Source organism: Gouania willdenowi, chromosome 6 (assembly GCF_900634775.1).
Source record: "Gouania willdenowi chromosome 6, fGouWil2.1, whole genome shotgun sequence".
NCBI lineage: Eukaryota > Metazoa > Chordata > Actinopteri > Blenniiformes > Gobiesocidae > Gouania > Gouania willdenowi.
In genome coordinates this window covers 35,515,537-35,529,563 of record NC_041049.1, presented here as the reverse complement: position 1 = coordinate 35,529,563, position 14,027 = coordinate 35,515,537, and the positions used below count along the sequence as shown (strand labels likewise).

The window sequence follows — 14,027 nt, the reverse complement described above, 5'->3', positions numbered from 1 at the left end:
TTGCTCCTGTACTCCTTCTAGCTTTTGTCTTGCAGGTCCGTGGGATCCTCAGTGTGGAGTTACAGTCTCAACAACTCTGTCTCCACCCTTTTCTCTGCACACACCCAACACAGCATAACCTGGATGGCTGTTCATCATAGGAATGGGATCCACACAAGGTTCCTGCTGCTTAACAGAAGGTTTTCCTTGCCGCCATGATGAATTCATGTTGGGTGTGGGATACATATGTATGTGTATATACGTATATATGCATATGTGTGTATCCATAAAATTAAGAGTCCGTCCTTAAGACTGCTCTACTGTAAAGTGTCTTGAGATACCATTGGTTATGATTTGGCGCTATACAAATAAAAGATTGATTGATTGATTGATTGATTGATAATTGTTCTTAGTTTTCAGGCATCATAAATTGAATTCTACATATCTGTAATTTAATTCTGGCTAGTCAGAATTAAATTATTGTAAAGTCACCTTGGGATTGTGGCTAGTAAAAATGTCATTTCAAATATCTGGAATTGCATTTCAGATATTTAAAATATAATTCTTACGAGTAACAACTTTATTTTAGATGTCGACAATTCCTTTTATAAATATTGCTATGGCAAGCCATTTTAACATTTAATCAGATATGTGGGACACACCAGTGGTCTGGACACAGGAAAGAGCCTACGTGCCCCCTTCATAAAACGAACAATCAGCGGAAGCTGACTCACCGTCTTATCCCCAAAGCCCACATGACAGGTAGCGACAGCCGCCAGATAGACTTTCACTGTAGAGAAAGCCCTCCGTTTGTCAATCAGCTCCTGTAGAAATAACAAAATTACTCCCACGGAGCACTGATAAGAGATGTGTCGAGCCCGGTGACACCACTCCTCAAATATCCTGCACTTGCAGTCGTACAAAGACCTGGTGGAGGAAGCCCTAGCGCACTTGATTGTGGAAATCACACGCTATGAGAGTCCCACGGCCATTCAGGGGCCAAACCTATAGCGCCAGGTGCACTGGGTGAGGATGGAATATTGTGCCCCTCCGCCTGTGACAGCAAGTCCCATCGCAGTGGGAGTTGCCAGGGGGGAGCCTACAGCAGCACTAAGAGCAAACTGAGCCCTTGTTCCCTCACCCTGGCGTAGAGAAGTACGTGCGGTCAAGCGTGCGCTACTGCGTCTACCCCTAGGGGAGTCCTCAAACCGTGGAGAGAGAAGAACAACAGAGTTCCAAGTAATTGATGTGGGAGTGCTGGAGACCCAGGCTCCAGCATCCCCTCACGCATCGCCCCTCGTTCACCGCACCCCAGCCCATCAGGCTGGCATCTGTGGTGACCACCTTCTTGGACGTGACAATGCCCATAGGCACCCCTTGCGTCAGGTAAGACGGGGTGCGACAGTGGCGCAGATCCCCGGCACACTCCTGCGTAACCAACACTCTCCGTGCACTATGACGTACCGGACCAAGCCCACACGTCTTGAATTTTCCCGGTTGGAAAAGCACAAGGCACGTTGTGAAGGTTTTCACCCGTGCCACCAAAAGGCACACCGTGAACGGCACCAAACGCAAGGTTGTACCTGTACCGGAACCAACATGCTCTTTTCCATGTTTATGACTTCTTGCTTCTCTCGACGAGGACAGTCGTACTCTCTGTTTCTCCCTCCCTTCCATTCTTATCTCTCTCCCAGCTGCTGCTTTCTCTGGTCTTGTGAGCCTAACAAGAACCTCTCTCTGTAACTCATCCAAAACCAGAAATAATGGAATTAATTAGTTGGTCTCTCAGTGCTATCGATGGTGAACCCGCATGTCCAAGCGGGACGTTTGCGGCTGGATACACACTTGACCCTTGGAACAAGTGGCGAGTTGTGTGTCTGTCCATTCTATCCGTGGAAGACGTGGAGGACATCTACATGATTGGAATAATGATAGTAGGCATGCTGCTGATCGGAGCTGGTGGCTTCCTAATCTATCGAAAAGTCTGTACTACGCTGGCGACTGTTTTGGAAAAGCTGCCAGTGATTTCTGAAGGATGTAGCAGGGCTCTGAACACTCAAACTCATGTGTTGATCGATGTCAAAAGCAAGCAAGCTGCTTTTGGATCGTCTACGCGTTATGGATAACAACTGGGAGAAGTTGGAGACCCTGCTTGGAAGTGGAAACTAGGCCACTCATTGGATTACAGCAGAGAGACCCAGGACAGAAGGCTATTGTTAATTGACATAGCCTGTATCAAATCACATTGATTATCTCCCTTTTGGCTCCCCAGCCAGCCAAGGCTAAAGCCAAGGTTGTCTCATCTCTTATCGCCAGGAAGTTTCTGCAGACGGCGGCTCTTATCCCCACTCCCTCCCCCTGCTCCTTCCCTACATTCCCACTTGGAACTGTTGATGCTGAACTTTTCCACACGTCATCTGGTTGTCAGTAACGCAGCTGCAGGTCTTCAACTTCAAATGCCTCGTTGGCCATCTTTCCCCACCTCCCGTCCGCAGCTGCATGGAGGCGTGGTTGCAGCGCCCATTGGCAGCACGCCCATGTCCCCAAATGGCTGGAATCCTGCTGTTCTTCCCACCTGACCCCCTCCCCCAGCCAACCTCCCACCCAACCCTTCCCACATGCCTTGTCTCGAGTTGTTTGACTGTGTCATACTTACATTTATGTTTGCGGAGGCGGTTTTTTTCCTGGTTTCACACTGCTTTATCTGTTTAGGGAAATCAGTCTCAAACTGGCAGTTTTTTTCCCCTCACCCCTCCTCTCCTCCTGTTGTTGATCCCTTTTTCACCTAAATATGTGGGCGCCGCAAATGGCTGCTCCGGTGTGTTGATGTGTCTTCTTTCACTGCAACTACCAAGTCAAATTCCTCGTATTGTTCTAAACTGTGCCTGGTCAATAAAGCTGATTCTGATTCTGATTCTGATTCTGAAACCTAGGTCGTCCAGGTGACGCAACAGGATACGCGTGGATACTCTCGGACTCAGAGACAGGCCGAAAGGGAGGACCCGGTACTCGTAACATATCCCTTGGAAAGCGAACAGTAGGAACTTTCTGTGGGAAGGATAAATCGGGATGTGGAAATACTAGGGATGTAATGATTCACTCAACTCCCGATACGATTCGATTCACGATACTGGGTTCACAATACGATTCTCTCACGATTTATTTTACAAAATGGGACTGTAGAAAAATGATGACTGAAAAATATCCCTTTATTTTTTTCTGGAAAAAAACTATAAAAAACTTTACTGTTTTCCTTTTATTTTTCATTGTCAAAAGAATCCCTTGATAAACTATTCAAAACAATGCAATTTAACTAAAAATAAATACAAATACAAATGAAGAAGAAGCCTATTAATTTAAATTCTGGTTCTATAGTAAACAATGTAAAACTGCATAATAGTTCTTTTTCTTTTTAAAAGTGCAACTGAAAATGTATTTTGTGCCTTAACAATTGGACTTCAGTCAAAAAGTAATTTCACTGTATTTAGGTCAGATATTTGTTTGGACCAGCAGAGGGCGCTGGTAACCCAGTGGTCAGTTGGCATGCAGATATCATGCAGTGAAGAAGAAATGCTATGCTAGCAGACAGAGCTAATAGAAAAACGTGATATTCACGTAATATTACCGATATTTTTTCGGGGCTAAAAGGGTAAGGAATCATTTATGAACATGTTGAAAAGTAGAAGGCGGCCAGAAAGAAAGTATTAGCTGATTCCGCCCGCCGCCAACACTTCTGGATAGTTAAAAAAAAGTACTGCGATTAAATTTTCACAGTATCGATGTGAATAGTGATACATACTTATGCCCCTACTCATCAGGGCGATGCCTTCGGTCTTCAGGTCAGGGTCTCCTAAAGACCCCAAAAACTAAATTTAAAACCAGAGGAGACCTGGCGTTCCAGGCTGTAGCTCCCAGACTCTGGAATAACCTGCACCAGTCTCTCAGGGAGCTCAACTGTGTGGACACTTTTAAAAAACTGCTGAAGACTACACTTTACAGTAAAGCTTTTAGTTAACTGGTTTTTAATTTTTATTTATCCTTTAATGTTGCTGTTCTTATAATATTTATGCACTCTTGTTTTATTATTCTATTGTGTTGCACTTGTACTTTTACCACAACTCTGTACAGCACTTTGTGATTTTATCTGCAAAAAGCGCTTCATAAATAAACTACTTACTTACTTACTTACTTACATATTAATCGATTTTTAACTGCCTTACGATTAATCGTTACATCCCTAGGAAATACGCATCTTTCAGGTCGACAGATATGAACCAATCGTTCCGACACACTACGCGTAGCAGGGAGGCATGCGTAAGCATCTTGAACCTGAGATATCCTCTCAGCAGCAATGGGTTCGGCGCTGAGCGGGGGAGGAAGGGGTCCCTCCTCCACCAGACTGACCTGGCATTCCAGCTGCCTGCGGAGGCCCTTCATGGTGAAGGCAACACAGTGTTGGCAGGACCTGGGGGTGTCCAGGGCCCGCCGGGCGTGTTCCAGCTCGAGGCACCTGGAGCAGACTCTGTGTGTGTCCCGTCCGGAGATCTTATTACTACACCCGCATAGGCAAGCGTTCGGCCCCACTATTGCTTGGGGCTTTGTCCTCCATTCTCCTCTTCCCCGTTGGGGTGCGGCAGAAAGGAGAAGCCAGCTAACCGTGCAACCGCTAAGCTAGCGCGTGCGATGGTGAGGGCAGTGTTGTCACAGAGCCGCCAACTGGGGTATTGGGTCCGGTGCTCAACAACCGTGGGGGGCTTTGAGTAGAGGTGGTGAGCCGAGCCCAAGACAGGGCAGTCAGCAGTCAGTCTTTTTTGGCAGCCATGGGGGTCTTCGAAAACAGTGTAATTCCAAGTGTGGGGGCAAGGAAAGCACTGGTTAAGATGAAGTCTTTTGACAGAAAGGATAACGCAACGACATCCTGCGACAAAATCTACAGACAGTTAAACTGCTGCGGTGAGAAGCTTCCTGAGCAAGGAGAGGTGTTTGAATGCCAATGTATTCTCAGCCCACTCCACTTATAGTAGGTGGAACTACCTGCCACAGATTAATACATTTCACCAGCCAATCAGGGTTCGCTTTATGAGAACGGGCTTGTGAGATATGATGCGGCGGCTTATATCACATAGTGAGACATCGAAACAAATGTTATGAAAGAGAACCTCTGTCATTTGTCAGGCCAAACGGACTCATGTCTCAGCAAAACCTCAGTCAAATTTAGCGATCTCACAAATGAAACAGCATCATTTGTCAAACCAAATCCCCAAAACCTCAGGCTTCAAAATAAAAATCAGACTTGAGGTAAAACAAGAAATAGCGTTTTCTTTTGAAGGAACCAGAAGTACACATAAGGTACATTGAAAAGCTGTTATTTCTTTTTATTTTCTAAAAGTTAAGATACAGGATATCAACATTGTGTTTGATTAATGAATACATAGTCAAAGGGAACGTTGGTATATCTTGATCTCTAAAAATGAATGGAAAATAACAGCTTTCAACTTACTCTTGTATCCAAAGTAGGACATATTGATGACATGTGTATTTCTGGTTTCATGAAAATACGTCATATCATGTTTTATGTCCTGAGGCCATTTCATTTGAAGGCGTTTGTTTTGACAAGTGAGGTCGTTTCAATTGACAGAGATTTTGCCGCCACATGAGTCAGTTTAGTTTGACAAGTGACAGGTTTTCATACCTCACTCTGACACCTGAGAATATCTTAAAATGTACATAGTAGTACAGAAAAGAGTCAGACAGAGTTATTGCAGAGTGTTAACACCGGCATTCTTGTTCATATAGACGCCTGATCCTCAAAAGTCACTGTAGAAAGTCGGTCATCAATTTTTGTTAAGTTGACAATGGAGGCGTTTATGGCACAGCTCCCTCTGAATGCACACAGCTGTGTCTAATATATGCCCGTTCAATGACAAACCATTTACATTTATTAATAATTTGCTCCATCATGCTTTTCTCCTTCCGCTCCACTTTAGGGAGCGGTGACACCAGTGGATTGGCGTTTGTTGACTATTCAAAAGTTAGAGGTGGCCGACAGTATGACCCCACTCCCACATATCCAAAATGAATGGACTGATATCTGACCTTATCCAAAAAACATATCTATATAGCATATCTCGCATATCAAAAATGCAATTGTTGATATCTGAAATGAGAAAATTGATATTCACTAGTTACAATAGTAACATGTAAACATTTAATTATAGATATCTATAATTGCTATTCTTATTTGTGAAAAATGATCTGTAAATAATACTATTAAAAATAATACTCAAAATGTAATTGCTACATGTGAAAATATATTTGTAACTTGTCAAAATTGTTTTCCAGATAACTAAAATTAACATTTTGACACATCAAAATTAAATTTCTACGAGTGAAAACTACATTTGCAACTAGTAAGCACTACTGATTAAAACGGCTTGCCATACATTGATTAAAAAACTCACCCTGGCTTGGTGTAAAGATCATAGAAGATTTCTGTCAGTAGATGCCAGTTGATTCCCCCGTTCAAGCTGTACTCGAGAAGCACGCCCTGGTTGCGGTTACTCGGTGGGATCATGCAGCCATACATAAAGTAAAACTGGATGAACTCTGCATTGGTTAAGTTAAGATCCACTGTTACCAGCTGTCGGCTGCAGCTCTGTGTAAAGTCACAGACAAAAACGTCTGAGGAAACAAAATAAAACCAAACAGTCTACTCTAAATGTAAAAGACTACTTCCTAATCCGTGGGCTGCAGTCTTTTACTGAGCCATGGGACAATTGGTACCAGAACACTGTTAATGGCTCAGGGTTAAAATAACAGATTTTATTTTGGCTTTAGCATGCTTAAATTGTCCTTGTTTGTAGTTGATTAAAGTCACTTTTTCATATTTTCCAACTTATTTCTGGTCTATAAAATAATACATTTAAAAAAAAAAAAAAAAAAAAAAGGTTTTGTAAAGCTTAAAAGAGATTTACCTCCTTCCTTTTGTTGCACATACATTAAGGACAGGACACCAACATCTACCTTTAGCATCTTTACAATAAGAGCCTTGGATGTAGGCCATACATGTCTGATGAACACTTAATTTCCATTTTATTTATGGTTACATAACCGCTAATTTTACGTATATCACATCTGTTGTTTAAGAAAAATAATTTTTGACTTTGAAACTTTGTTTCAGAATATAAATGCAATTGCATTTTTCAACTAAAGATGGATTTTATAATGAAAGGGTATATACAAGCTGGAAAAGTCATGCTTAGGTGTGGACTCACTCCACTGAAGTGAAGAGCAGCTCCTGAGGCCACAGCTCCACACACTGTGCTGAGTTTCCCTCCTGTCAGGAGATGCCAGTGACTCAGTGAAGGAGCTCGACTGAAGCTATCCTTGAGTTGAGAGGGTAGGGGAGCCACAGGTTCATCACAGTACTCTCCGCCCCACTCTGGGTCACAACTGTAGAAGATGGAGGAATGAGAAGAAAGAAAGCCAGATTCAAAATGAGAAAGTGACTGAGCTTATTTAGGGTGAAAGGAGTGATGTTACTTACACACAGGAAGCTTGTTGGCAGCGACCATGACCAGAGCACATATCTGGGCAGCCATCCCCAATGTAGAGGTTATCCAGAGCCCAGGTCTGCTGCTTGTCAAAAGGAGCTTGCTGGAACCAACGGAAACGGGTTGCTGGAGACCTATAAATTCATGATCACATGGACATTTTATGATTGCAGCATTATACATCACAATATATCCACAAGAAAACCATGGAAGTTAATATTTATTTTGATAAAAGTTGAAGAATGGAAAGAAGGGTGTGGGTACTTTTCACATTTGTACTTTAACAAATATTTCAAACCAGCATCCACCAACTGTTTGTATTGTATTGTTGTATTCTTCAACATGAAAACCCTTACCTCCAACACAAAGCAGCTATACATGACAGGGCTGCTACGTTCTCTAGCTAGTGGGCGGGCTAACACTACAGGCAGGATGACAGCGCTAGAGATGATAGATAAACTTTTTTTGAGGAAAAACAACAGCTTTTAAAAGATGGGAGACCAACACCTGAGTTACCAGACCTTCAGCAAAAGTAAGGTCAGAAAATTGTTCGTATTTTCTACAGTGAATGCTACAAAAGGAAGGATAGGCTTTGTGGATGAGCCTCACTGAGGCTGTTCCGAGTTGTTTTCATTTTCTCCATGTTTCTGTGTTTTCAACACAAACAACGGATGCGCTGCCATGTCATGAGATATATTAAATAATTGTTTATGTTTGTTTAATGGTGTTTTACAACATTGATTTTGTTAGATGGCTAAATACTTGTTAATGTGGATCTTGTTGGGTTTTTTCTTCATTATGAATTTTATATTTTGATAAGGGCATTGAGATTGTTGTAAATTGTGCTATACAAATAAAGTTGAAATTAATTGAATTAACACTTGCCAGCAGAAACATATGAAATTGTCATTGGTGTTGACATTGGTGGTCTCGATTTGGAATGCCCTGCCGACCCAACCCTAGTGCTTACAGCACATCACTGATCCCGAGTCTACCGGCTCTGAAAGCGGAGTCTACTGTCAACATCTCTCTGTTACCGCTACTATTATCTTTTTGACCAAAAGTTTTCATTTGGTGCTATTGCTAGAGCCAGAGGTTGGTTCTAATCCTGTTTATCTTAAGAATCATGTGTGCCGAGGAGCTTGTTTTGTCTATTCGGCGAGTGCAGCCACAAGGTGAAAGGAGAGTCTGATTAAAGAGCAGAGCGAGGCACTTTTTCTTTATTACCAGACATTTCTGTCCATTTCAGGAGGTTGTTTGACACAGAAGCGTGTGTATGTGCAGCCCACCTCCGATGTGCACCAGTGAATAGGGAATTTTGCATTGGCAACAGAACCGGTAACTATCTCTGCGCTGATGGAGGCTTCAAATGTTGCTCTGAAGCCCTTAGTAGCTTGATCTCCAACTCTCTTGTCATCAGTACTGCACGCTGTTTCAGAGTGAAGCTCACAATTACACCTTTCATGTTTCTGCATTGAGTGGGGGTTCGTCAGGTGCTCAGTTTACATCGCATTTTAAAAAGCGGTGCTATATGACAACTTTCTATCAGGCACAATTGTTGAACCTGAAGATACTGCCATCAACACACTCTTATGCATGCAATGTTCTGTTCAGATCCTGCATGAGAAATCGGCTACTCTTCAACTCAATAACTACTGAAGGAATTTGGTCGAGCTTATTACTGTTTGCTGTGGATCACCATTCCAAATTACTCTTAAGTGTTTAATTTACGCTTAGATCAAAAAATACATTTTGAGCTAACCCCATTGTCATTCACTACTGCATTTCTAAGAAAATAATTGTCAATAAAAATATATTTTAAGACCAGTCCTGACCTGGCGTACGATGGGATGGGCATGGTAGTGCGTCCCCACTTGTTGTAGGTGTCAGAAACTAGAAGCCTCTGCAGTGTGTAAGATGAGCAGTCTGGACTAGTGGGAAGACAGTCCCTGACCAGAGGCTGCCACGTCAATCCCAGATCCAAAGAATATTCCAGCTCTACAGCTATAAAAAACAACACATTTAGACTTACTTGAATCTCTTGTGACATACTGAACAGGAAGGGAGTGAAAGAGATACAAGAGCATGGAGATATTTTCTTTTAGACACCAATTCAGTGATGGAAATGAGAGAAATGAGTAGAAAAAAATCAAGTAAACTTTGGACACATTTTAATGTAATGGACAGTTCCAGAGCAGAGGGTAGACTGAGCCATTTAAACATTTTGTATCACAAAGACAGTTGAAGATAGGCACCAACTGTTGGAAGATAGATGGTATAGTAAAAAATGGATCTTTAACTGTCATTTTACCAGGAAGTCCCTCAAGATAATATATATGTATAATCTATGTGTTTAAAAAAACACACATAGATACATTTGTTATAATTACCGTAATTTCCGGACTATAAGCCGCTACTTTTTTCTCACACTTAGAACCCTGCGGCTTAAACAGTGACGTGGCTAAATTGTGGATTTTTCCTGGTTTTATAAGCTTCATGACGCCACAAAATTGAGCTCCATCACATTAGACCAGGTGGAACAATTAAATTGTTAACATTAAATTGTTTTTGCTCACACAGAATCATTCCGATTACTCATTATGTCATGATGCACACTGCAACGACGCAGAGAAATGTTGTCGAAGAGAGAGAGCGAAAGAGAGAGAGAGAAAGCGAGCGAGCGCCCGCTGCAGCAGTTGATTGGCCAAGTTGTCTGACGGGCACCCTCATCAGCCAATAGGGTACGGCCTATGTTAGGCTGCGGCATTTGTGTAGATTTTTCTTAATAAATTACTAAATTACTGTAATGCGGCCAATGAAACAGTGCGTTTTATAGCCCGGAAATTATGGTAATGCAAGCTACAAAAAAATCTGAGAAGGCAGTTGAAAGCTAATTATCTTCAGCTGTTTTTGAAATAGGGGAAGGAGTAGTAGTCAATAGCTTATTATTAACATGTCAATTATCAATAGAGTAATGAGGATGGAGATGATGACATTCTGTAGGATAATAGAACATTTTGTGCTTAAAAATATGAACTTTGTTTAAAAAGCTGTCGTTTCAGTTGTTTTTCAGGTTTTAGTACTTTTCAGTGATTTCCCCAGAAAGTTAAATTTTCTTTGAGGCTTTAAATAACAGACACCTCTGTCTATTTTTACCCTTCTGTGAGGTGGCTATGGAAACTATGAGTACCAACCAACAACCCTAGAGCACCATACAAAAAAAGTTATGTGCACCCCTGACAACAATGTAATCTAACACAGTGCAGACAGTATTGCGTAAATGCATGTACTAATTGTTATAATTCAAATTCGCTTTGCTTACAGTAACATGAGTTTGTGACTGAGCAAGATGCAGAAAAGTCAAACTGAATGAAGGCATCTTGACTCAAGCTGATGTCAGTGGTAACAGCGTAGCGTGTGCTGGACTTCTCTATGAAAGCAAAGGCAGGCCCATCAGAGCCACAAACTGGCATCCGAGTTCCTCCAGGGTGGAGAAGCCACGAACGTCCATTGATAGAGGTGAAATCATCTTCAAGCGGTCCCCAGCCACTGGCACTTCCTCCAACCACCACCTGTCAAATAAGAATCAACACATTTAAAGCTGCAGTATGTAAGTGATTTGGTCAAATATCTCTAATAACCTACATTGTAAGTGTAAGTGTAAGTGTTATGAGAAGACAGTAGACCTCTGTGCCTTCTCGACTCTGTATTCAAGCATGGTGATGGTATTGTTCAGCAAATTAGATATCTTTTTACAAACAAAATGTTTCATAAGCTTTTTGGACATTATTTCTGGCCGCTCGACAAAAGTTAATTCACGACCCTATTGCAGCGTTAGGCACAAAGGCTCATACGGCAAAGCAAGGCAATAAAAGGAAGACTGATGTGGATAAGCAAGAGTCTTAGAGGGAGAGCGATAACAGACGGAATTAATCGCATACAAACCTTGTAAAAGGACAAAAAAAGATAAAATCTTGGACAAACTCTACAGTCGTGAATGCTGTTAAACAATGAGTGGATTGGAAACAGAGAGAGGAGTGTGGTTGTTTCCATTCAGTCTCACAGATTATACAAACTGCCGCTTTAATCAAATGGATGAAAGTGAATCAAGAATGATTAGCATTTTTTCTGTGGCCAGATTAACATTTACTGTAAATATTACTTTGAAAAATCTTAACATTTTGAATTGTTCGTGGTAACTGTTGACACAGGTTGTAAACTCAGTACCTGGTCAATGACCCATGGGCTGTAAAAGTGTCCATTTTCAGAAGGCTGCCACCAGCGCAGGCGAGTGGAGGCAGTGCGGGCCCGAAGCGGGATTTCCAAGGCCACAAGATGCGCATGATTACTGCTGTTGCTGAAAAGAAACTCCTGCAGTAGTCCCCAAGTTAGACCACCGTCCACAGAGTACTGCAGCAGGACAGGCTGGGAGCGAGGATCTGGAGCTGCTTTGCCACAGCCAAGACGCAGAAAAAACTGAACAAACCTGCATTAACACAAGGAATTGTTGGCTTTGACAGCATACTCTACACTCTATTTTAAGTTTTACATGAGGGAGGTTCATTAGAAGAAAATGTATAAAATGTACAAAAATGTTCCTACCTGGCATTTGACAGATCCATGTCATTGGAGACCAACATGCGTAAGCCATCCTCACTAAAAAACAGGTGGTTCCCACTTGACATAATGCCACACTTCCTTGATGGTTTTCCACCGCTTAATAGTCTAAAACGGTCAGCATCAACAGATCCAACTGGAAATCACAAAGGAAAAAAAAATATTTTAACAACTTAGTTTTGAACAAGATATTTTACAACAAAAAACAAATAATATATATATATATATATCATCCACTCTAACCCTACCCCCTAACCGTGAGAAATCTTTTATAACTCAGCAATAAATGGTCAAAAACAACTGAAGGCACCCATGAACAACAATGAGTAATTAAGTCCATGTACAACTTAAAAATAAACCAGTGTTTGAAAAGCAGTTTGAACCGCTGTCTCAGCCATTGGCTTTGGGGATGGCTGATAGTTGGTGTGGTGTAGTGCTGATCCATGCGCTGCGGGGCTGCCTGCCCGCTGGGTGGTGTTTTGTGTCGAGGTGTGGGAGGTCAGCAGTGGCTCTCATTGGGGGCCTGCAGTGGGCGGCATGATGGGCATTGGTGTGGTGTAGCAGACTCCGGGTGGGGTTTCTATGGGGCATGCACCAGTCAGTCTGTGACGTGCAGAATAGCTTTGCTTGCACAATGATGATGTTCTCCTTACTGGGATCGTGGGTGCTGCCTCCCTGGTATTGCGTACCACCAGCCCTTCCTGATGATTGGCTGGCTTGGGGCCAAGGCTCACACCTGATGGACTTCCTAATTCTAACTCCCACTACCTCACTACCTTCTCTGTAGTCCATGTACTCCTGGGATGTGTTTTAAAGGTGTCAGTACTGTCGTAGCTTGTCTGCCAGTTTCTCCTCTAAGCTTGTGTTCCTCTCTCCTGCTCTGTTTTGCCAGGCGGATGAAATACAGCTCGGTGTTACATTTAATGTGGGTCAACACAATGTTGAGCAGTTTTTTGTGTGACACCAACTACGCGGAGAAGTCAGCGTGTTAGTAAAAACAGCTTTGCATTTAATTGGCCCGGCAGACTTCCCGCGGACTCCGTTTTGCAAGTGTATGTATGAGCCCTTACCCTGGGGCACATCTGCTTCCCCTGGGTGGGTTGCACAAGGAGCCACCTCCTGCCTGGCTCTGTCTGGGCCTGGAGTCTGGCCACTTTTGCTGCCGAGCCGGTTTATTGGCAGGCGCCCACTGGCTGCCGTGCTACTTCCCCAGTTCCCCCTTGGGTGGGGTCCTCGAGTTCTTGTCTGGGTTCCTGGGTGGTGGTGGCTCAGGCCTCCTCTGGTGTTGGACACAGGGTGTGTGCGATGCGTCAGTGCAGTAGTATTGTGGTAGAAGTGCTTGTAGTTAGTGCATGTTGCTCCTGCTTGCTACGTTCTGCTCACAGCTTCTACCACCGGCTAGCTCTCCTTGTGGGAGTGAAAAGAGGAGCCAAGTTCATAAGCCTTCTTTTGCCTCCACCACAAAGACTCTAACAGTGCCGTCCCGACGTCACACTGGAAGTGGGAACTTGCCGCCCCATGCTAAACTGCAGGGAATCTCGAAGTAGCAGTGGTCCCCAGAGAAAGGACGTGCAGACTCAAAGGTGTGTGGACACCACTGGCTCACCTATGGGTCAAATCGCACCCCGCTACCTTGTGGGTATCAATTGGAAAGGAAAAGGCTAAGGGAGTACACTCTGACAGAAAAGGTGGACTGGAGCTTTATTTAACTCCTTTCTGATTGATTCTATATTGCCATCAGCACATAATGTATTAGCTTTTCCTCTCCTTTGGGTTATCTCGTGTCAAGGAGAAGGTGACCTGTTGCCTGGGCAACAATATGTTCCCCAAAACAATGCCCAGGTTAGCGCTTTGGAGAGGCCATTCCAGCATCATGCC

At 43.1% G+C, this 14,027-nt stretch overlaps 1 protein-coding gene across 2 annotated transcripts in view; it reads right to left on the bottom strand.

The window, feature by feature from the left end:
- Window positions 1-14,027, bottom strand: part of reln (reelin) — a 316,389-nt gene that overhangs the window by 48,313 nt on the left and 254,049 nt on the right. For both annotated transcript variants that reach the window (XM_028448258.1, XM_028448259.1), the window contains exons 43-49: window positions 12,135-12,285; window positions 11,760-12,018; window positions 10,855-11,104; window positions 9,368-9,536; window positions 7,526-7,666; window positions 7,254-7,431; window positions 6,441-6,634 (exon numbers count right to left, since the gene is read on the bottom strand). In XM_028448258.1, the coding sequence (XP_028304059.1) occupies window positions 6,441-6,634; window positions 7,254-7,431; window positions 7,526-7,666; window positions 9,368-9,536; window positions 10,855-11,104; window positions 11,760-12,018; window positions 12,135-12,285 (1,342 nt within the window). The remainder of the gene's footprint in view (window positions 1-6,440; window positions 6,635-7,253; window positions 7,432-7,525; window positions 7,667-9,367; window positions 9,537-10,854; window positions 11,105-11,759; window positions 12,019-12,134; window positions 12,286-14,027) is intronic.